Genomic DNA, 23,131 nt, shown 5'->3' with positions numbered 1-23,131 from the left:
CCTCAAAATAGATGCTTAAAATAAAGCCCTCCCAATAGCCTTTTTAAAATGTATTCAGATGTTTCCTAAAAAATAACAACAGTAGCTTTATTATAGCCACTGCAGTTAAGGGTCTCCCAGAATTATTCTTAGGAGTTCACCACAACAGATCACGCCAGCTTCATCCAGTGGGGCAGTGCACAGAAAAGCAGTTTTCAGTTGCTGGTGCTTTTTTTGTACCATTGTATATCAAAATTTTCATTATATCTTCAAAATCCAATGTCTATAAAGTAAATCAAGTCACCTCATAACTTAGACTTTAGAATAAAGTAGAGACATCTGCAGTTATCAGTAAATTGCCACCTTTAATGCACCCTGCAGTGCCCTCTGGAAGGGTCACAGAAGGACAGTTACAACCATATGATCTGTCTCTCTCTGTCTCTGTCTCTCTGTCTCTGTGTCTCTCTCTGTCTCTTGTCTCTCTGTCTTTCCATCTCTGTCTCTCCCGTCTCTCTGTCTCTTTGTCTCTGTCTTTGTCTCCCTCTGTCTCCCGCTGTCTCTGTGTCTCTTTGTGTCTCTCTGTCTCTCCCTGTCTTTGTCTCTCTTTGTCTCTGGCTCTCTGGCTCTCTTTGTCTCTGTCTCTGTCTCTCTGTCTCTCCCTGTCTCTCTGTCTCTCTCTGTCTCGGTGTGTCTCTCTCCCTCTGTCTCTTTGTCCCTCTCTGTATCTCCCTGTCTCTCTCCCTCTTTCCCTCTGTCTCTCCCTCTGTCTCTGTCTCTCACACCCTCCCCGCCCAGCCCTGGCCCCTCCTCCCTCCCTCGGCCGCCTCCTCCCACCTGCTTCCCTCAAACGACCCGCTGTCCCCTCGGTCGTCCTTCAGATTCGGCCTGGACTCGCCCCAGGGACTGTCGCTCCGAGGACAGCCCCTCTCAGGGACACAGGGGCCCCCACCCGCCCCCCACCTCCCAGCCCTCCCTGCCAAGGACAGGCGGGGGTGACGTGGAGCTGTGGGTCCTGGGGACGGGCTGCCGGGCATGGCCACCCTCCCACCCCCGGCCTCCCCGAATGGCCTGAAGACAACGGTGCCCCCAGGGGAGCCGGGGGCTGCATGCGGGGGTGGGCGGGGGTGGGCGGGACCCCAGGAACCCCTGGCTGCAGCCCCCGCCGGCCCCGCGCCTGTGCTGCGCCCCGGCCTGCCTGGGGGACAGGGGGTGCCCTCCCAGCCCCAGCCTGGCTGCCCCCGGGGCTGCCCCGGCATCCTCTGGCCCCTGGGGTGAGGCCCTTGGCCGTGCTGGACACGCCCCCGCCTGCAGGCCGTCCCCACCGCCACCAACAGGTGTCCAGGGCCCTGTCCAAGCGGATCCCCACCCCCAGGACCAGGGCCCGGGACTGGACGCGCCTCGGGGGGTTCTGTCCCCAGCAGCTCCTGCCTCCGCTGGGCTCGCCCGCTGCAACACGAGGGCCAAAGCCTGTCTTTTGGGGGGTCCGAGGTTCAGCCTACCTCACTTGGTGGGTACCTCTGGGGACAGCACCCTCTGGACGCTCAGGTCCTCTGGGAGCAAGGAAGGCCCTGGCTCCGCGTCCATCTCATTTAAAAGCAGCCCCTCCCGGGCTGGGGGCTTGCCGTGACCGCTGGGGGCCTCCCCTCGGGGCGTTGCGGCCCAGCTGTGCGGGCGCGGGGGCTGGCGGGGCCCCCACTCCCTCTGCCCTTCTCCGGGCCGGTGCCCCATGCTCTGCGCGGCTGCTCCGACGGGCGGTGGGGAGCCCGCAGGAGCCCCTGGGGCGGCTGGGGGGCCGGGGCGTGTGCCCCCGGTGGGCGCCTCTCGAGGCTGCGGGGCCCCTGGACATGGCGCCCCTGCCGGCCCTCCGCGCGCACGTCCGTGTCTCTCTGTCTCTCTCCACCCCCTTCCCTTAGCCCTTCAGGCCTGGGGGGAGAGCAGCACCCCAACTGACCAGCCCCAGGGCACTGCGCCTGCGCCGGGCTCCCATGTACCGTACATCTGCATTTGCAAACATTCTGTACTGGGCTCTTCAGATTCTCGGGTGGGCGAGGGCCCCTGCCCTCGCAGGGGAGGGCCCTGCTTCACCCCTCCAGATGCCCCAGAACACCCCAGGAGGGCTGCTCCCCCAGAGGGTCGTGCCGTCCTCGCAGACCTCCCTTGTCTGCCCCCCCCAGCCCATCTCCTGACGCAAAGGGAGAGCAGGTCAGAGGGCGGGGACGGCAGCGAGCCTGGACCCTGCAGGGTGTGACCCAGTGGGGTGCTTGGCCTTGGGGGGCAGGCGCCATCTCAGGAGCGGCGCGGCCGGCAGCAGAAGCCGGGGGAGCTGGGGTCCCCGGACCCGAGGCCTCTGCGGCACCCCAGGCAGCGCAGGGCAGGAGCTGCCGAGCCTCGGGCAGTGCCACCTCCTCACACAGGAGCTTGGGGACTTCCGTCGCCCCTTAGGTCCCCGGAATGGATCGTTCCAGCCCCACGGGGCCGGGGCCCCTCAGCTGGGGGCCTCTCCAGCCCCACCCATCGCCATCCAGAAGGTGTGGCGTTAGGAGGTAGCCCGGGGCCTCTGACCCCCACTTGCCTACCTCCTTCAGGCCACAGGGTGGACTCCCCAAGGGCTCCAGGAGGCGTGTCACACGCCACAGGGGGACATGGAGCGGGTGCCTGGGGCCCGCCCCGAGCTGCCAGGCGCCCGGTGCACCTTCTCCCTCAGGAAAGGGGTGCGGTGGCAGCGCTGTGTGACCCCTGCCTGGGACACGGCATCCCCGGGGGGCCGGGGCCGCCCGTGACAAAACAGCGGGGGGCTTAAAGCAACAGGAGTGGCTCCTCCCCGTCAGGGTGCTAGGAGTCCTCACAGTGCTTCCCAGGTCCGAAGGCAACCTTTGGATCTTGTTTTCAGGAGGTACTGGGTCTTGGACCCAGGACCTCGCACATGGGAGGCAGGCGCTCAACCACGGAGTCACATCCGCTCCCCAATGAGTTGGTGGGGGGGGTACTGGGAGGCAGGCGCTCAACCACGGAGCCGCACCCACGCCCCTTCTCTGCCTTTTCTTAGCTCCTGGTGGTTTGCCAGAAATCCGAGGTGGCCTCCCCCGTCCCCCACCGCCCACGCCCCGATTCCCTCTTCTTGGGGCCTCTCCCGCGGGGCCTCGTCTTGACAAACCCTGTCTTCACAGACGCTGTTTCCACCGCGCCCCGTTCCCCGGAGGCCGGGGGGTGGGGGACTCGGACCTGGCTCGCGGGGGGCCCCCGCTGACCCCCCTCTCCTCCCGCCAGTGTCATCATGACGGGGGCCTACAACAACTTCTTCCGCATGTTCGACCGCGACACCAAGCGCGACGTGACCCTGGAGGCGTCGCGCGAGAGCAGCAAGCCCAGGGCGGTGCTGAAGCCGCGGCGCGTGTGCCTGGGCGGCCGGCGCCGGCGCGACGACGTCAGCGTCGACAGCCTCGACTTCGCCAAGAAGATCCTGCACACGGCCTGGCACCCGGCCGAGAACATCATCGCCATCGCCGCCACCAACAACCTCTACATCTTCCAGGACAAGGTGAGCTCCGAGGTGCACTAGCCGGGCCCGGCCGGCGCGGCGAGGGACAAGGGACGGCGGTGAGGACCGCGCGGGGGCCCGGGGGCCCGGCCCCCTCTGCCCCGGCGGCCCCGGCCCGAGCCGGCTGCTGGGAGGTGACGGCCACGCTCGTCAGGTGCCTCGACACGCGCCTGCCGGGCCACCGCCCTAGGGCCTTTCGCGCCCCCCGGGGGATTTTTTTCGGGGACAGGTAGCCAGCTAGGGATGCTCTCGGTGCCTCGGTTCTGCCGCCCTCACCCGAGCTTTTGGGATCCCGGGTTCGTGCGGAGAATCTGCAGGTGCCAGCTCCTCTTTTGGGCTCGGTCGGTGTCCTGAAATACCCGGGTCCGCTCCGGCTCCCGGAGGGGACAGGGGCTCAGTCCCTCTGTGCACCTGCCTGGCCTCCTCGCCTAACTCGTCCAGCTGCCGGGCGCCTCCCACTTGCCCGACACGGTGCTCGCTCGTCGGGCGACAGCTCTCCAGGGGCCTTGACGTCCGCACCCACCCAGCCCCCCGGGGGCTCAGCTTAAGCCTCGGCTCTGCGCCAGGGGCCAGGGATAAGGGGGAACCATCTAGCTCCCCAACACAAGGGGAAACTGAGGCTCCCGGAGAGTAAAAGTCCTGCCCAAGGCACACACCAGCCAGGGGAGCTGGGACCCCCCCCCCCAAGGCTCCTTCCAAGACGCCACGCAGTGGCTCATAGTAAGGTGACGTTTAGCCTGGAAGGGGCCAGAAGCTTCTTCATCCCGTGACCCCGTGATGCGGGACTGGCAGCTGAGGTGACGACGGGCGCCGCGGGGGGAAGGGGCCTCCCGGTGGCAGGTGGAGGAGCCGCCGTGGCCCTGCTGTGGCGCCTGCCATGGCTCGGCCTCTCGGGGACTCCCCGCATCACCCCAGAGACACCCTTTCCAGGGGAACCCAACTGCTCCGAGAGGAAACTGCATGCCTGACCACTGTAGAATATACACCTCCTTCAAGGCCCGCACGGCCCCGGGAGACTGTCCGGTTTAGTGCTGTCGCCTCCCGACGGCGAGGCCACGGGAAATGCGGTCTTCCTGCAGCGTCCCGGGTTCTGGCGAGACCCGACCCGCCAGCCCTGCCAGCCACGCTCTCGGGCCGTGGAATTGCAGCCACGCCACGTGGCTTCATGTTTGGATTCAGAAAGCCAAGTGCCGGCACGGCCCAGCAGAAGCCACCGTTTTGTTTTTTTTTACAGGATGTCACGTAACCCAGGATACGGACCCGACTGGGATTTTTCTCAGTGGATCGCTCTCTACTTCTGTGTGTGTAAAAGCACAAAACGCATGTATACTCACTTCCGGCCCTATCGTAATTCCACAAGGAAATGGGCCCATTGGTTTTTTTTTTTTAAATCGACATGAATGAAGAATGTTTTGTTTATATGTCACGGTAAACTCCAGGTGACCTGGACAGTATTATATGTACATAACTAGTCTAATTAAATTTAACAATCAAAGGATTGGATTCCTTTTTTTTCCCCTTGTAAAGAGGTTTGAGAATGTGGTAAACTGTACAGAAATCTCACTGATGCCAAAATCCAGCTTTGAGGGCCTTACACAAGTACACGGCTCTTGGCAGGATCCATTCCCTTTGTGGGTCAAGCACTAGCAGCGGAGACTTGCATTTGTAACTAGAGTCACTATTGAATCACATGTTTAGCATTTACCTTCTTCAAAGTACAGGTCTCACACTGTATTAAGAAGGAGGTCTTAATACATTACTACTTCCTTACTTCTGTTTTAAAGTTTGGGAACCAAACCAAAAAGAAATGGAAGAACGAAAAAGATCTTAGAAGAAAGGTGTATCTTCGGAACCTTTGAAAAGAATGATGTCCAAAGCAAATTGTGAATAATCGTATGTGTGTCGAGAAAAGATGTTGGGGAGGGGGGGGTCCTGGCAAAAGTAGAAATGGCAAAAGGACCAGTTTAATAGGCACAAACTTTGCATCCTTACTGGGTAAATGTTCTGGTCTTCTTGAACGTATGGGCGTTCAGAGTCATTGTGAATTGTGGTTTCCTTTTTTCCCCTGTCGCTGTTTTCTGGGGATGCGGCTCTTGGTGGCGTAGGCTGTGTGGTGGTACAGTAGGCAGACCTGCTCATGTTGGACTCTTAACTCCTAGTTGCATTCTTTTTCTTGGTGTCTCACAAATTATCCAACTGTTGAATAAAATTATAAATATGTGAATACCAGCTTTTTCCAATAAAATAACAAATGTTACATCTACAGTTGGGCTCGGCATGCCGTTTGTTTTGACTGCGGCCCACCCGGGGAAGGGGCTCCCGTTGGGAAGCAGCTTGGCTGGCTGCTCTTAGCCTTTCTGCGCCTTGAACTCATCACCGGGAGATGGAGTTAACCCTAGAATCTACGTCATCAATTTCACAGACGGGTGGGGGTTCAATGAGGTAATCCTCGCAAAGCACTGTGTCTGGCACACAAGCACCGAATCAACGATAGGTGATAGTTTCGTGTTTTGTTTCTTCCTTTTGAAGCAGGCACGAATAGCTGACCATGATTTCCAAATACGTTTTCGTTATCCCGTTACCCTTTACGACCCTCACATCCACGCTGAGCATGGGGTACAGATGAGCACACCCAGCTCAAGAATTGACTCAAGATCGCACGGCTACTGTGTGTGGCAGCCGGGGTTTCATGCTTGGGTGGGCCGACTCCTAAAACAGTGCTCCCCAGCGTCACACAAACGGCTCGGTGTCCCAGAGAGCCTGGAGGGGATGACCGCCGGGGTCGACTGCCCCTTGGGTTTCCCTGCGCCCCTCGTGGAGCCCAGGGGTCGCTTCTTCAATCAGGCCTGGCAGCCCGCAGGATGTGCATAAAGGAGCAGAGAGCCCCCTGCTGGCCAGGTGCCCGCGGACGCCGGAGACGCACCCCTCAGCGTGGTGGCCAGGGTGCAGAGCTGGCAGTGCTGCACTGAGCCCTCCGTCCCGCCGCGCCGAGGGCTTGCCGCGTCTTATCTCGCGCGTGTTGTCTTGTCTTGACTTCATGTTATTCGTTTCGCAGGGGGTGAGGGCAGGACTATTGTTAGACCCATTTTACAGATGAAGAAACCGGGACTTTCAGTGACTTAGCTTTGGCCCAAGGCCATAGAGCCAGTGAGCGGTGGAACGAGGATTCAAACTCAGGCGGCGAAGGTGCCGGGTCCATGGGGGACACTCAAAAGCCGGTGGTGAGTATCTCAGCCTTGGCCCGACCGGGCCCAGCCTTGACTGGCGCCGAAGAGTGCGGTGGGCAGAGTGATGGCCACCCATGTGGCTGCGCCCTCGCCCTCATCGAGGGCCCCCTTGTCCTGAGGCCCGGCCCCAACTGGTCCTTGGTGGCCCCGTGCTGAGTGAAGGGGGGCGGAGGAGCACGGGGGACCCTCCCAGCCACCACCACCCCTCGCTCCCCAAGCCCAGCGAAATGCAGCGAAGGGGTAGAAGACAAGCCCACGAGGCGGGGGGGGGGGGGGGGGGGGGGGAGAGGATGCACCGCGACAGCAGCTTAGAAGGGAAGAAAGCTGATCCCGGGAGCAGATGGAGCTCAAGTGCGTGAGCAGCTGCTCCCCATGTCTGGGCTCAATCTTCGGTGCCTCCTGAAAAAATGGAAGAAAGCTGAACCTAAGCCAGCTGTGGGGTTTGCACCCCAAAACTGGACCTTGAGGCGGCAGGGACCTCTGGAGATGAGGTTGCAGATGATGAGCAAAAATGGGGATTTTCTGCAAGTCTGCTTCAGCAGCAGCAGGCCGGGTCCCCTCGCTGGGCCCGGCAGCAGGTGGGGGGCTCATCGGAGGGAGAACTGGGGTGGGGGGGTGCCACCCCACAGTGGGTTATGCTTGTCCCCCCCACCGTGTGGAAGATGACAGCTTCCTCACTGGGACGCCGGCCAGTCTAAGAGGAAAGCCCGGCTGCTGACATCTGGGGGACCCTAGCCCTGGACCGGGAGGCAGGGTGGCGGCTGGGTGGGCCAGCATGGCCTCAGCTCAGGTTTCGTCACGGGCTTGATGTCAGTGGGATGACATGAATGACAGGGCCTTGTCATCCAGCAGGCTTGTTCACATGGCGGGCCCAGGGTTCCTAAGAGCAGCAGGATGGGGTAAGCCTGAGGGCACAGGAGCCTGTCAAGGCTCTGTATGTGCCACTTTGCCCCTGTCCCATTGGCTAGCATCAGTCACATGGCCAAGCCCAGATTTGGGATGGAAGGGAGCTGCCCAAGGGTATGGATTCAGGGAGGAATATAAAAACTTCCTCCCAGCCATTTGCCCTTTCTTAGAAAGCTACTGGAGGATGCACTCCACCAAAAGGAAGGAATAAACCAGCAAAGAAGAAACACTAAGGCAGAGTTTCCTACCTGTCCCAGATATCTAATATTCCCTCTCACAGGGCAAGAAAATTGTTAGCCAAGCTCGTGGCCGTCCACAAGGGCCTTTCCTGCAGCTAGATGGGGCCACCTAATTTCTGCCCAATGGACATGATGGGTCCAAATGCCAGGCATTATTCTAGGAGGAAAGAAGCCTGGCTTTGCCCTTGACTCTCGACACTGGCAAGGCTGTAGACACAATGGTGGGAGTTGGAATAGTTATTTCAGATCTCAAGGGAGAAAATGGGGCTGGAGGGAGACATGGCCGGCACACTAGCCTTGGACCAACTCCTCAGATATTTGCCTAAAAGAGAAACTAGTTTGTGTAAGCCACTGTCCTTTGGGGGTCTCTTGGTTGCAGCAGCCTCCCTGTTTTCTCGCTCATCCATGTGGGACCCCAGGAAATGGGGATCTAACAGGAGAGAGGCAAAGGGCATGGCCCATGATGTGGAAGGGGAGCCCAGGGTGGCAGCCGGGCAGAGGCCACGAGAGCGTCCAGGTCAAAGCAGGAAGGCGGAACGCTCCAGAATGATGCCGCTCGGGGGGAAAAGAGAGCAGAACTGAGCTTACCTGAGAGTGTTAACGTATCGGGAAGAGTGTTACACTTTTGGCAAACAAATTAGTGATCAATACAGAGAAAACTAGACAAACAAAAACCCTAATTATGAATTCCAGGACAAACAAAATGGTTTTACTGGAAAGAAGGTCATCACCGTGGGTGCTGGGGGTTGAAGCCTGTCCCCGCTAAAGGCATGTGGACGCGACCCCTGGTGTGAACTCATTTGTGGAGGGAGCCCAGACTGAACGGGGGCAGGGGCTGGGTCCAGCAGGCCTGGAGTCCGGATAAGCCAAGGGGTCTGGACACAGAGGAGCCGGCGGAGCCTGCGCCAGCACGCCACGGTCTTCGGAGAGAAGGCATCGCCTGGCTGAGGCCCCCGTTTTGGGCATCTAGCCTTAAAACCATGAGCCAATGAAGTGCCGTTGTTTGAGCTAACAGGGCATTTGTTTTAGCAGATGGGGAACTAAAGCAGTGTGTGAGGCAGCTCGGTGCAAATGCTATTTACGTAGCACAGAAACGAACATGAGCATTGACTGACCCACCCCCCATGAGACGACATTCGGGAGGTGGGGGGAGGGAGTGTCTGGTTGGGGACAGGAGATCAGAGGGGCTGAGTGACAGCAAAACACTTGTCTTCCAAGGTGTCAGTGGATAGTATGTAAAACTGGAAAAATCAGAGCATATGAACATGTAACTCAGAAACAGGGAGGTAATTAGCAGAAGAAACAGCTAAAAGGGCGGAAAGCAGCTGCCTCAGAGGTGTGGGAGTCAGGGGTAAAGCAATGGGACGGGGAAATGACGCTGTTATTATAACTTTAAAACATAAACATTTGACTTGATCTAAAAAGACACTGGAGGGAAGCAGATGTGGCTAAAGTAAGCGGGCTTCCGTCTACCATACAGGAGGTCCAGGGTTCGATACCCAGGGCCTCCTGGTGAAGGCGAGCTGGCCCACGCAGTGTGCTGCCCCACACAGGAGTGCTGGCCCGTGTGGAGGGCTGGCACAGCAAGATGACGCAACACCAGGAGACATAGAGGAGAGAGAACGAGATGCCGCAGATCAGGGAGCTGAGATGGCACAAGAGAATGTTCACCTCTTTCGCACTCCAGAAGGCCCCAGGATCAGTTCCCAGAGCCGCCTAATGAGAATACAAGCAGACACAGAAGAACACACAGCGAATGGACACAGAGAGCAGACAATGGAGGGAGCAGGGAGAAATAAATAAATGCAAAAAAAAAAAAAGTAGACCCACCACCTGCCCTGATTTGGGGTGGCTCATGAGAGGGTCACAGGGGTGGCAGATACTGGGCTGGCAGGGAGATGGAGGTGGCCCCAAACCTACAGAGGTTCCTGGGGACCTGGCAGGGGGCCGTGGGGGAGAAGCCTAAAAGGGACCTGACTGCCAACCTGCTGGGGTGGGGAGGGGCGGGGGGCACAGCGTTCAGCAGACCCAGCCTCATCACTTACCAGTGTATCTGTTATCTCTTGCCGTGTAATAAATGGTCCCCAAATTCAGCAACTTAAAACAACACTTACCATGTCACATGGCTTCCAGGGGTCAGGGGTCCAGGAACAGCCTAGGCGCCCTTATGCGCATGTGGCCAGGCTGTGGGCCGCGGCGGTCATCTCTGAGGACTTGGCTGGGGCTGGAGCTTGTTTCCAGGCGCGCTTAGATGCCTGTAGGCTGGAGTCCCAGTTCCTTGCTGAGTGCCTCCCCCAGCCCCTGCCCAGGGTAACTGATGGAAGGAAGACAGCGGCCCAGCCAGCAGCTGCAGTCTTCATTAACTAACACCGGAAGTGACGGGTCATGCTTGCTCCTGACATGCTCTGCTGGTACCATGGGGAGGGAAGGATACCAGGGGGCGGCAGGGGGCATGGGGCATCTTCTTGGCCACCATGGGGGGGCAAAAGTCAGCCCCAGGCTCCCCATTTGTACACCCTGGCTGACACAGCGACCTGGCGAGGTGTGAGGGAATCCAGCAGCCGTCGCAGCGGCTCTGGAGATGCCTGGTCAGTCGTCTCCCCCTGCTCCGGGCTCCAGTGCCCCCCACCCCCGGGTGGGGCTGAGGCTTTGGAGGCTCCACTGGCTCCACGTGGCGGGCTCAGCTGCACCCCCAGTACTGGATCGCCCCAGGCCCGGCCCCTCTTCCTGGGGAGGGGTTCTCAGCTTCCAATGCGATCAGCCCCCCCTGCAGAGCTTCCGACAACCCCACCCCCCTCCCAGGTATGAGTGGGACGCAGGCAGCAGAGAGAAACCATGTAGGAGGGAAAGGGCCTTTCTGGCTAAAAGTTTGCAGGAAAACCCCCACAAATCTCTAGTTACTTGGAGGAAAGCTCGAGACAGTTGTTTGGCCGTTTGATCTGAAATTGCTTCTGGAAAGGGAGATGGGGGAAGCTGTCTTTTTTTTCCTTCGTTTTTTTTTTTTCTATTTTCATCCAGGCTACTTTTCAAAGTGACAATATAGAAGTTCAAAAACTTGACTAGCAACTTTAACAAAGGCTTACCAGCCTTCGGGAGGTGGTTTCCTAGCAACCCAGAAGCTTTTAGAGCTCAAATAATTGCTCAAGTCGTGATTCATTTCAAACCGAAAGGTCCTTTTTAAATAAAAAACAAAGCACCATTAACTCTACCTGGCTGCTGTCAGAATTACAAGGGGGCCCACTCAGTCAAGCCGCACGGGAATTCAGCGCGGGCCGCGCACCTGCAAGACGCAGCAGTATTACAGGACAAAAAAAGGGAAAATGAAAGTGGTCAAAACCCCATTATTCAAACCACGCAGAAAGTATGTCCAAACATGGGAAACAGCTATGGATGTGTGGAGAAGCGAGGTGTGGTTATACTTCTTTCAAAACTACGGAATTCATTTAACTCTCCTGTAAAGCGGGGACAAGGTGCGAGTGGCTGTGTCCCTTGGCCGTGACCCGGAAGGAGGCCCCGCTTGGCCTTGGCAAGCTCTCCCCCTGCCCTTGCAAATTCGGTTAAACCTTCCTGTGCTCATTCTGGAAACCCTTCCCAAGCTGTGAGCTGGGGGCGCGGCGCAGGGACGCTGGCGCCGGGCTGCGGGCCTCAAACTCCGGCTTCGGTGCAGCTTGCCCAACAGCACAGGCGGGTCCTGGCGATCCTGGGGGCATCGTGGGGGGCCTCAGCGGCCGCTCGAAGGAGCCCGCAACCCGGGGCAGGCGGTGGTTGGGGAGCAGCCGTGGCCGCCAACACCTGCAGAGGGGGGCCTGGGGGTCCGACTGCATGCATCACCTGGGACCCCCAGCCCAGCCCAGAGAGGGGACTGGCCGTGACCGGGATCCTGTGGCCACGCGGTGAGGAAGGGAAGTGGACATTTGCCGTTCGTGGTGTCAGGAGCCCTTTCCCTCCCGCTGGGTGCTCTCCTGCTTGGGGGCACCCCCTGGCCTCGTGCGTGCAAGCTGGGTGGGACTGAGTCGGGGCGTCCAGCCTCCTCCAGCCCCAGCACTCGCCCTCCCCGGCCTCTGAGCCTCGAGGGCTGGGAGAAGGACGCCGCGGGGGACGACGTGGCGCTGGTGCTCTGCCGGTGGGACCCCGAGAAAGGCGGGTTCATCAGTGGACGTCCCGGGGCAGGATGGTCACAGCCTGCCCACCCTGAGCCCCCCACCAGCTGCTCCCACAGCCCCCGGCTCCATCAGGACCCTGAGCCCGCTCGCCCCCCAGGCGTCCCCGGGCCTCACCCACCAGATGAGGTTGAAGGACAGTCGCCTCTGTGGCCAGCCAGGCCCTTCCCTGGGAGACGGCAGGGGGCCCCTCTCGGCCAGCGTGGGGAAGGGGCTCCAGGGATGTGGGATTTCACCAGAGTCCAGGCTGGGAGGACAGGCCCTGGTGTCCAGTCCAGCTTTGCCACCTCCGGCAGTGTCAGTGGACGAGCCGCTCTGCCCTTGAACCTTTAGAATCCTCAGCAGCACAATCGGAGGGGCTGGGAGGGGCAATTGTGACCCCGTAGCCTAGACGTGAGGACCCCAGGAGGGGAGGTAAGGGTCGGCCCACAGCGGGCGCGGGAGCCTCTGCTCCAGACGGTTCTCATGGCCAAGGCCAAGACCAGGTCTGAGCCGGGGAAGCCGCCAGGATTACAGGGGTCGAGGCCTTTCTAACTGTTTACGTACCCTGTCCCAAGAAGCTCCACCAGAACCCAACAGCCCTCAGCACGGCAGGGCTGCGGCGGGGGGCAGGGGGTCAGCCTTTCGCCATCTCTTCTCTCCCCCAGACCCCACCAAGTACCCCGCCCGTCTCCCGAGGCTTAGCGCTGACCCTGTCCCACCCCCGCCGGCTCTCCCAGCTGTCCAAGGCTGGAGCTCCCAGCTGCCCACGGAACCAGGCTAAAATCCGTCGCCTCTACCGGCCCACGCGCCCTCCCTGCCCACGCCTTATGCCCGATCCCTTGAGCGCCTTGTGGCCTGGGACCCTGGCTGGGACCTTCTGATCTGTGCCTCGAATACTGACTCTTCTTCCCAGAGCCCTCCACCTCGTTTCTCCCCTACTTTTCCTATCCAAGGCCCCTCTGCCCATGTTGTCGGGGCCCCCTGCCAGGCTGGACGTGTCCCCCCTCCTGTCCTCCTGCTCAGAAGTCAGGCCGTTCTTCCTCCCATCTGCCCCGCTGCGGGGCCCGCTCTGGGCCAGGGTTGAGCTCAGCATCACGAGACCATAAATATTTGTTCAAGGGCAGCGGTGAGTGAATTCAAGGCTCATTAGTTAAAGTAAATAGGGGCAGTTTTAGACAGTAAGTCCCAGGCGTTGGCCAAGTTCTGAGGAATTACCCGCGGTGCCGGGAGAAAGGCGGGGGTCTGTCCTCAGGGTGCGGTCTGGGTGTACAGCCTCTGTCAGATAGCCCACCTGCCTCTGCGTTTTTTTCCCCCCATAGCTCCCCTTTGATATTTGGTTCAACTTATTCTAGGTCCTCAAAACTGCCCGGCCTAAGTTATCAAAATCGAGCCAGGGACTCACTAGTGGGGCACACGCTTTCTCCCAGGGGGCGGATACAAAGAGAGCCCACAAGTTTTTGTCCATGCAATTCCCTGGCTGGCCAGCAGATGGTGCTCGCCAGCGCCCCCTCCACGTTGGTGCTTCTGCCTGGGCTTTCCTGTGCTCCTGTGTCGAATCTCAAGGGCAGAGGTTCAGAGCAGGCTCTGGTGGCTGAATTCACGGAAGAAAAGCCCCCCGGCTTCCCCCCTCTTCTCCCTTGACACAGCTGACAGGGAGGAAGATGGCTGTTCCCCTCAGTTGGCTGCAGCGAGCCAGGGGCTGTACCCCAGCTTAGTATCTCGGGGCGGGAGGGGTTGGTGGGGAGCCCTTCCTGGCAGCCCAGGGGGCTCGGTGACTTACGGGTGTTGTTTCGGCCTCTTCGCCTCCTGTCCCTCACTCCCATGGGAGCCGTGTAGCACTGTCCTTGTCTGCTGACCCCCAAAGCAGGTGCCCCGCACAGCTTTTGGCTCCTTCTCTGTTGTTTTAGCCAGAGCGTTCGCCTCTGCCTGTTAGGTCGTGGCCATCCGGGCTTTTTGCTTAGGCCATTCCAGCAGCTCCCATCTGAGCGTGGGTGTGTAACGAAGTTTAACTTCTGTAAAGTCTAGAAGGGACTTGACAGGTCTGGTGAGTGACCCCTCATCTAAAGGTGGTTCTGACGTCCACAGGCGTTGGGCTCCTTTAAGGACAGGAGCCAGTGTCTGTGCGTGTGCCGGACGCAGGCACAATTCTACCGCCTCGCAGGAAACGCGCTCCTTCGGGCCTCTCACCGTGGGGTCCATCCCCTGGGCCCAGTTTTGCAGGGGAAGCGGGGCCTCAGGAGGCCACAGCTGGGGGGCAGGCGGGGGGTCAAGGCCGGGTAGGCCGATTCCCGCCCCGGCTGCACATGCTGTGCACCTGTACTCACAAAGACTTTACAGATGTAGATGGGCATGTAGTTTTGTAAAAAGGGTCTCGCTGCTAAGGTTTGGAGCCCAGATTGGAAAAGGCCGTGTAGACAGGATAGGGAGGCCTGGGCACATGGGGTGTGGGAGAGCGAGGAGCAGGGGCAGAGGGCCCCGGAGGGCACCGCCCCTCCCCCCAGGCAGGCGGTCCAGGAGGGGCGCCGAGTGGCTGGCTGGTGGCCGAGGGCAGGCCGGGGGCCAGCGGGTCTCGGTCCAAGCCTGGCCATTCCCTGCTCCCCAAACATGTCCTCTGCCATGGCTGGGGGTCCTCAGACGCCCCCTGGGAGGCATGAGATCCACGGGGCGTCTGGATTTGCTCGGAGAGGATGTGACTCTGGCCAGTCAGAGGGGTGCCTGGGAGGCTGAAGCGACGGGTGACACATCTCCCGGTCTCGGGGAAGGGGACAGGGAGAACTGGGGCTGGCCTTCAACCTCGTCCCACCACACAGGGAAGGGGCCCCGTGAGCACAGGACAGGGGACGCCCCTCTGAGCAATCAGCATGTGCCATTTCCAGCCTGCCCCGTGGAGACAGGGATAAGAGCAGGGTGTGCCATGGGGACACAGCTGCCATCCACTGCTGAGATGAGCTTTGCTGAAAAGAGGGGCAGCCACTCCCTAGCACGAGGTGTGCAGACCACGGAAAGAACACGTGGCCGGCCCAGCCACAAGCAAAGACGTGGCACCCAGTGGCCGGCCCATGGGGCCAGTGGGGGGAGCGGGGGTGGCCTTGTCCTCAGCGTCAGCCAAGAAGCGGAGAGAGGACACAAGGGACACAGGCGCCCGCCCAGTGGCTGACCCTGCCCGCGCTGCTCACGCAGCTCTAATGACTTAATTCCTGACAACAGTCCTTTGGGAGGACAACGGGACGTCGCTGAACACACGATGTGGTTTCCAAGCATATTGGAGCCACCAAACTGTGACTACCCACGGACGCTCTACTTCATCAGCAATTTGAGGTTCAAAAATAACTGTAGGAGCGTGATGGATGCCACCTGCTCTCAAATGTTTAGAAAACGCACAGGCAACGGAGAAGCAGGCAGGCCGGGAGAGTGATGCGGCAACTGTGGCAGGTGCCAAGGGTTGCTAAACCTGTGTAGGGGAGGTTGAGTTCTACGTCTTGTTTCAGGTCTGAAATTATTTCAAAATAAAAAGTACAGATGAATTGTGACTGCACCACGGTCACCCAGGGAGCTGTGACACGGCAGCCTCACCTGGCCGTGCTGGGGGAAGGGCAGCCGCCGCGGGGGCCCCTCCCGTTGTGGGCAGCGCCAGGGGCTGCTCTACAGACAGGTGGGCGGAGAGGCGTCTCGAAGAGGCGCTGCTCCTCTGTAACTCCAAGCGCACCTGTGCTTAATGCAACACGAGTGCTTACACCTGTTCTTATTCTCCACCCCCGTGCAAGGCAAGACTTGTCTGAACAGAACAAAGAGCACACAGCACTCTAGGTTTTACCAACGGGCTTTATTTTGGCCACATTCCATTTGCTTTCTGCTCTACAGGATCAAACGCGGGCCAGCATTTCTGAGCACTGGAGAGAGACACCCCAGGATTATTCTCAATTTCCCAAGTCCTGGCAGATTCACGCAAGAGCGTCACGCACATGGTGGGAGAGCCACGAGGCACACGGTGGAGCCCGGCCCCTGGCACAGGGATGCTCTGGCCGGAGCTACCACCTCCCCGCCCGGCCCCCCGACCTGCGAATTCAGGCCGGCCCTGACCGGGCGGCAGTGCTCAGGCGCTGTCGAGCACACCATCCTCAAGGGTCAGCAAAGATCAAATAAATAAAGCGTGCGATCGCTTAGCTTACACGGCAGCACACCCAAACACAAAAGCAAATGAGGTTAGCAGGGTGCAGGGAGGGGAGAACTTCATACATAAAGTGCTTCTCGGGACACAGGGATCTTAGTGGTGGAGCCCGGTACACCGGCTTTGCTCAGAAAGGTGCGGGCTGGGGGAGCGGCTGTGCATGCAATTCCCAAGCGCGCGCGGTACCGGGCGCGGGCAGAGCTTCCAGGGGCCAGCCCGCCCCACCGGGGCTGAGCAGCCCACGCGCCAACAGGTCTCACGCAGCGTGAGCGCCAGGCCCCGTCCGCTGGCCGGGGTCGCCGGGGGGCGTCTCTCAGGCCGCGGACAGGAAGGGGAAGAAGAAGAAGTCGAAGGCGAACTTGACGGCGCTGTGCACGGTGCCCCGCCAATCGTGCTCGATCTTGACGTGCCGCCGGGCCGGCGACAGCTGGGCCATGCAGTTGAGGCAGCTGATGGCCTTGAGCTCGAAGACGGGCCACTTGCTGCCCAGGCGGCCCTCCAGGATGGTGCTGAACTCGACCAGGCTGCCCTGGCGCAGGTGGAGCAGCACGCCCTTGAACTCGCTGCTGGCCCGCAGCACCAGGTCCTTGGTGACGTCGTCGTCCTCGGGGCCGCGGCTGCCGTTGCCGTAGGGCATGCCCACCGTGATCTCGAACTTGTAGCGGTCGAACTTCTTGATGTGGCAGGGGTGCTTGGCCAGCAGCTTGAGGCGGCACAGCTCCTCCTCGGCCGTGGAGGTGTTGCCGGGGCTGCACGAGGGGTAGGCCTCGCCGTAGAGGCAGCGCAGCCAGTCGCCCACGAAGAACGGCAGCATGTTGATGGCCGACTCGGCGCTGTTGTCGGTCTCGGTGACGCGGACGTACTTGAAGCGGCCCGTCCACGTGACCCGGTGGCCCTCCAGGTGGCTGCACAGGAGCTGGGTGCGCGCCATGTTGGTCTCCCTCCAGGCCCGCGGCCCGCACAGGTGGCCGTACTGCTGCCAGGTCAGCGTGGAGTTGTAGACCTTCATGCCCTCCGAGCGGTACACGTAGAACCAGCAGAAGAGCACGATGGCCGAGAGCCACACCAGGATGAGCTTGACCATGGAGCTCCGCGTCAGGGACTGCACCATGGCCAGCACCGAGAAGTGGGCCCTGCTCCACCGGCGCCACAGCAGGGGCACGCTGCAGGCCGCCACGGCCACAGCCACCTTGGCGAGCCCCAGGGCCAGGAACCAGCGGGCGCACTGCACCACGGCCATCAGGGCGAGGCCAGCCACGAGGACCGGGAGGGCGAAGAGGAAGAGGAAGTAGCCGACGGACGCGCGGATCAGCCCCAGGCCGGTGGACTCGAGCAGGATGACCACGGACAGCTCGCACCACATGAAGCAGACCAGGTAGGGGACCAGGTAGCAGTAGGTGCCCTGGAAGTTGCGCAGCTGGGCCATGCGGAAGAAGAGGTAGAGGAGGTAGACGTAGAGCAGGCACGGGACGCTGGCGTTCAGCACGACGAAGTGGCCGAGCGGCACCGTGAAGAAGGTCTGGCCGAGCAGCTGCAGGCAGCGCCAGTCCAGGGGCACGCTGGGCAGGAGGGAGAGCAGGCCGGCCGTGACCTCGGTCAGCAGCGCCCGCCGCGTGTAGGGCTCGGCCGAGGAGCTCAGGCTCAGGTAGCTGGTGACGGTGAAGAAGAGCGAGACGACGGCCAGCTCCGAGCAGGGGATGCAGTCCTTGCTGGCGACGGGGAAGGAGAAGATGACGAAGGCGACCGACAGCAGGAAGTGGGCGTAGGGCTCCAGGTGGTTCCAGCCGAAGTTGACCTCGGCCTGCTCCACGTCCAGGTTGGGCTCGAAGCGCAGCAGCAGGCTGGTGAGCGCGCGGAAGTTCTCCCAGGCCTTGCTGTCCTGGAAGACCTTGAGGGTGCAGATCACCATGGAGACGAAGGCCAGGTAGAAGACGACCAGCGGCACGGAGAAGGCGAAGAAGTCGATGGTCAGGTTGCTGATGACGAAGAAGAAGATGAGCGCGTTGATGTGGTGGGTGGGCACGATGGTGGACAGCCAGTGCATGCCCGCCTTGGAGGCCACGTCGATCAGGTACTCTTTGATCTCCATGATGGCGTGCAAGGGGTACTTGACCACCTGGGGAGGGGGAGGCAGACCGAGAGCGCGCTCGGGGCGGCCCTGCTCGCGCTCCTGCCCCCGCCACCTTCCCGCCCCCGGGCCCTTTGCACGCAGGCCCCACCTCTAACGTCCCGCCGCCTGCTGCGTCCTCCCCGCGCTCCGCGGTCCCTCCACCTTCTCGGGGGTCACCCGCACAAGACATGCCTGCGCCCGAGACCTCGAGCACCTGGAGGTGCGCGTCTGGGGCCTCCCCTGAGCCTCCCCCGGCCTCACTGGGGCCTCCCCCCGCAGGAGCCTGCCTTGGGGCTCAGCTCTGCACAGCGGCAAGGGGCTGTGGCTCTCGAGCCTCAGCTTCCCCCACCCCCAGGGCTCGTCACCAGGGCTGTGCAGGGCCCCTCGGGCGCTTTAAAGAAGGGGCAGGCCTGCAGAGTCCCAGCGTGGCCGTAGCTGCCCCAAAAGAGAGCAAGACGGAAAGCTGAGTAGCAGGGCTGTATGTCTGTCCTGCAAGAGGTGATGACACAGCTGCTGAGTGATCAGGTGGGACATACACACCTTTGGTGACGAGGCCTGAGAACCGCCTACTGCCACCCACCTGGGCACACACACACCCCTCATTACTGCTCAGAACAGACACAGCCCCACACAGCCAACCTGTGCTTGGGGCGAAGGGCAGAGGCAATTCCTGGCCTTGACACGGCCAAGGACGCAGGCAGGGATGTGGGGTGGACTTTGGGGAGCAGCCTCGGGAAGGGGTCGGCGGCCCCCACGTCCTGCCTCGTTTTCTGTGCAGACCTTGCAGGGGCTTCCAGTCCTCCCCAGGCCTGGAGGGGGTGAAGAGGGCGAGGCCGTGGGCAGAGTCGCCCCGCAAATGTGGCATGGGGAGGGAGCAGGGGTCTGAGATTCCAGGGGCTCAAGGGTCTGGGCCAGGGACACTCAGCACATCACCCACACACAGGGACAGAGCGGGCCCGGCTGCACCGCAAAGCCCACCCGAGGGCGACGTGAGAGAGCCAGCGGGCCCCGGCGATGGGCAGCCGGCAGCTGGACCCTCTGGCGGTGCCCGGGCAGGCCCCTCCCACTCCCACGGGGCAGCTCTGGTGCCCGACGTGAAGGTGGGAGTCCCGGGGGGACGGTGACCGAGCAGCACCACCAGCGTGTGGCTGTCACTGCCCCAGGGCCCCGGCTGCAGGCTCAAGATGACCAGGATGCTGGAAGCAGCGGGAAGGTTAAGCCTTCCACAGATGAAGGAAACTGGAGTGCCGGGAAGGGCGTGTGAGCATGCGCCCGCACACGTGTGAGGTTTGTCACTCCCATACGCTGCTGGCAGCCCACTAAAGCGCTGCTCCCTAACAAACCGGTATACCGGCTCGGGCCTCCCCAGCTCTCCGGGGCCACGACCCTCCCCGCAAGCGGCCAGTGTGCCCACACTGCCTGTGGACGGCTAAGGGAACGGCCGGGGCCGCAGCGCCAGCCCTTGCGGGCCTCCCTGAGCTCGCCAGGGAGCAGGCGAGCACTCAGACAGGGAGCAGGCGAGCACTCAGACAGGGAGCAGGCGACACTCAGACAGCGAGCAGGCGAGCACTCAGACAGCGAGCAGGCGAGCACTCAGACAGGGAGCAGGCAAGCACTCAGACAGGGAGCAGGCGAGCACTCAGACAGCGAGCAGGCGAGCACTCAGACAGCGAGCAGGCGAGCACTCAGACAGGGAGCAGGCGAGCACTCAGACAGCGAGCAGGCGAGCACTCAGACAGGGAGCAGGCGAGCACTCAGACAGGGAGCTGCCTCCAGGGACCCGGGGGGGGGGTTGCTCTGGAGGAAGCCAGCCCCGCCGGCTCGGAGCCCCCGGAGGAGCTGGGGCCTGTGGCTGCGGCCTGCCCCGTTCGCCTCTGTGGAGCTGGCCTTGCTCCTGGCAGGCCGGGCTAAGCGCTCAGTGGGCTCGTCCTGCTGCCTCTCAAGGCCACCCCACCCTGTTTAGTCAACACGGCACAGCTGGAGGGGCCGGCCTTGCGCACCAGAGGAGCTCACTCATTAAAGTTCATCCCAAGTCCTGCCTTACGCTCAAACCCACTCATATGCACTTTAAAAAGAAATCCAAGGGCCCACACAATCACATGGCGGAGAGGGCATTTAGAAGCTTCTAGAACATGGTGCCTGGCCTCTGCTGCACAGAGTAGTGGGGCCTGCTCCACACCTGGGCCACTCTGACCAGGGGAGCATCCTCTTTCGTAAAGTCCCAGACTGCTTCCCACCAGCTCCACCCAGGTCCCACCTCTTGGGGACCCCAAGAATTGTGGGACTAAAGAGTTTCATCTCCTTTTCTTTCGGAAATGTGAAACAAATTAAACTCTTTGAGCAGAAAAAAGTGAAATAAAAAATGGGAGTAGGGAACCCGTTCTACTGAAGGGGCAGGGAGGAGTGTTCTGTTCAGGTATGGGGCTATCGGCCGTTTTTCCCTGCTGACACAAGCAACCAGGAGAAGGGAACATTCACAACCCGTGCAGCTGGACACACGGCCGGCCTTCAGCCAACCGGAGACAAACAAGCCTAAACCTGATTCAAACCGGAGGTTTCCCATATGCTGTGTTGGCCTTTAACTTAATGTGGGAAAAAATAAGGATTTTGAAATCTCATTAGTGCTTACTTCAAGAAAGTCACTGGAGCAGTGCCTGGAGAGCACTGCGAGGACGCCTGGAACGTGCTCTGGGGAGCACCATTAGTGCCAAGAGAGCACCTGTCCTGCCGCGCTTGGGTGTGCCAAGCCCCCAGAGCGTGGACCCCAGAGCACGCCCCCCCAGGGCACAGCCCCCCAGAGCGCAGACCGCAGAGCATGGCCCCCCAGAGCGCGGAACACAGAGCACGGCCCCCTGAGTGCGGAACACAGAGCACGGCCCCCTGAGTGCGGACCCCAGAGTGCAGACCCCAGAGAGCGGCCCCCCAGATGCGGCCCCCCAGAGCGCAGCCCCGCCTCTGCTCTCCAAGCAGCTATTAGAAGCCAGGACAGCTCTGGGTTTGGGGAGACGCCTGCCCGGGTCATTGTAGAGGACATTGAAAAGGACATTGTAAAGTCCTTTTGTACAGGACTCAAGATACTTGTGACAGTTTCAGACACCACCACAAGAGGCAAGGCCTTGCTGCCTCCTTGACAGGAAAGCGTAAACCTCTCCCTTCCAGAGGCCTCTCGGGTTCTTTTACGCCTCTGCAGTCACCCTCACCTGGGCCCTCAGGGGCACTGGGAGCGCCGGCCCCCTGCCCGGACCACGCCAGGCTCTGCCCCCGCCTCGCGCCTTAGGAAGCGCTGACGGCCGCCACCTGTGCGAGCTCGCGGCCGGCCCCTCGCCTCGCTCCTGACCCTGACCTCTAAGGCCCACGCCTGGCTCGGAGCCTCTGGCCCTGGGCCCACGACCCGGGCTGGGTGGGAAGCTGGAGGCGGCTAACCCATCGCCCCGGGGTGTGCCCAGCTCTGGGGTCCCCCCGGGCTCCACACTCGTGCCTGGTGCCATCGGCTCCTGGACGTGGTCACCCCTGCCCACACCGGGCCGCAGCCCCTCCCGGCGCCTGTTGGCCTGCCTCCGCCCTGGATAGTGAGCGGCGGGGATGGGGCGGCAGCACGAGCTGCTCTGACCCCCCTGGCACTCCCAGCTGCCCACGGCTCCTCAGCTACCCTTGACCCTTGGAGACCTTTCAGCCTTCTCTCGCCTTCTGACCCCGACCCACTGGGTTCTAATCCACTGTGGACCTGACGGCCATGTACAGTCTTAGAGAAAACAACACGTGACCCCAGGACTTCTGGGATGGCCAAGGGCTGTGGGCCTTGTGGTGACACCCCAGAGGCCCGGTGCACTTGGCACAGGCTCCCAGCAGGCCCGGCTGTGTCGGCTGCAGGCCCCTGGAAATCCTGGCGTTCTCCGCAGAGTTAAGTACAGACGTCTCTAACTCGGAGGCGCCGAGCGGGGGGCCGCAGTTCCAGAAGCTCCTGAGTGCCCGGGCAGCACCGGGGCTTCTCCGCCCCCAGCCCGCTCACCTTCAGGCGCAGCGGCAGGTCCTCGGGGCTCTTCCCTGCCAGCTCGTCGTCGTCGTCGTCGTCCTGCAGGAACAGGTTGGTGGGGATGATGCCCTGGGCGTACTTCTTGGTGATCTCCACGAAGTCATCCAGCGCGATGTAGTTCTTGGCTGCAGCACAAGCGAGAAGGGCGGGGTCTCAGCCAGACAGGCCGTGTGCCGTCACCCCGCCGTGGGACAGCCGGGCACGGCAGGGGGCAGGCCATGCTCAAGGGGTGCTAAGCGAGCCCGGGGGCAGGGCAGCTGCCACCCCAGCCCTGGACACACAGACAAGGACCAGGCTGGAAGGGGCAGGAAGGCCCACTGAGGGTGGCCCCGGCCCCACCGCCCCATTCCACAGAGCCCAGCCCTCCCAGCCCTCGAGGCCGTCTCTGCACCAGCCCTTCCATGACCCGCCGTTGTCTCAGCCCCCCTGCCCCGCGCAGGCCCCGGCTCTGCCTCCCCCTCCCGGCGCTGTGCCACGTGGCCTGCAGCCCTGTCGCCGCAGACCCCCACCCTCCATGCACCCAGCGGGCTGCTGGGTGCAGACACTTCCTACGCTCAAGAAACTTGTGTGCAGACCTGGTCCAGCCCCAGGGCTGGGCCCTCAGCCTGGCGGGGGACACAGACGCTGGATACGCTGTAGGCGAGCAGAACCCCCCAGGGCAGTGTCCGCCCCAGAGCTCTTGTCCCGCTGGCTTGCAAGGAGGGCCCGGGAGGGTCTGGGGAATGAGCCAGTGCAGGCTGACCACGGCCACAGCAGCCCTGCCAGCCAGCGCGCCCACGGCCACGCTCC

At 61.5% G+C, this 23,131-nt stretch overlaps 2 protein-coding genes across 6 annotated transcripts in view; one reads left to right on the top strand and one right to left on the bottom strand.

Annotated features, from left to right (window-relative positions):
- PPP2R2C (protein phosphatase 2 regulatory subunit Bgamma) overlaps positions 1–5,782 on the top strand; it is a 147,702-nt gene extending 141,920 nt beyond the window's left edge. For 2 of the 4 annotated variants that reach the window (XM_058301234.2, XM_004472761.4), the window contains exons 9-10: positions 3,247–3,517; positions 4,752–5,782. In XM_058301234.2, coding sequence (XP_058157217.1) covers positions 3,247–3,517; positions 4,752–4,763 — 283 coding nt within the window. In that variant the 3' untranslated portion in view covers positions 4,764–5,782. Of the gene's footprint in view, positions 1–3,246; positions 3,554–4,751 lie in introns of those variants that run through there. The other 2 variants (XM_058301233.2, XM_004472760.5) reach the window with 1 other exon arrangement.
- A 10,053-nt stretch (positions 5,783–15,835) lies between these two features.
- The window catches only part of WFS1 (wolframin ER transmembrane glycoprotein), a 40,536-nt gene continuing 33,240 nt past the window's right edge, over positions 15,836–23,131 (bottom strand). For both annotated transcript variants that reach the window (XM_023587241.3, XM_004453004.5), the window contains exons 7-8: positions 22,319–22,467; positions 15,836–18,315 (exon numbers count right to left, since the gene is read on the bottom strand). In XM_023587241.3, coding sequence (XP_023443009.2) covers positions 16,513–18,315; positions 22,319–22,467 — 1,952 coding nt within the window. In that variant the 3' untranslated portion in view covers positions 15,836–16,512. The remainder of the gene's footprint in view (positions 18,316–22,318; positions 22,468–23,131) is intronic.

Source organism: Dasypus novemcinctus, chromosome 1 (assembly GCF_030445035.2).
Source record: "Dasypus novemcinctus isolate mDasNov1 chromosome 1, mDasNov1.1.hap2, whole genome shotgun sequence".
NCBI classification, from domain to species: Eukaryota; Metazoa; Chordata; class Mammalia; order Cingulata; family Dasypodidae; genus Dasypus; species Dasypus novemcinctus.
The sequence above is the reverse complement of the archived record's forward strand: the minus strand, read 5'-3'. Positions and strand labels throughout refer to the sequence as shown.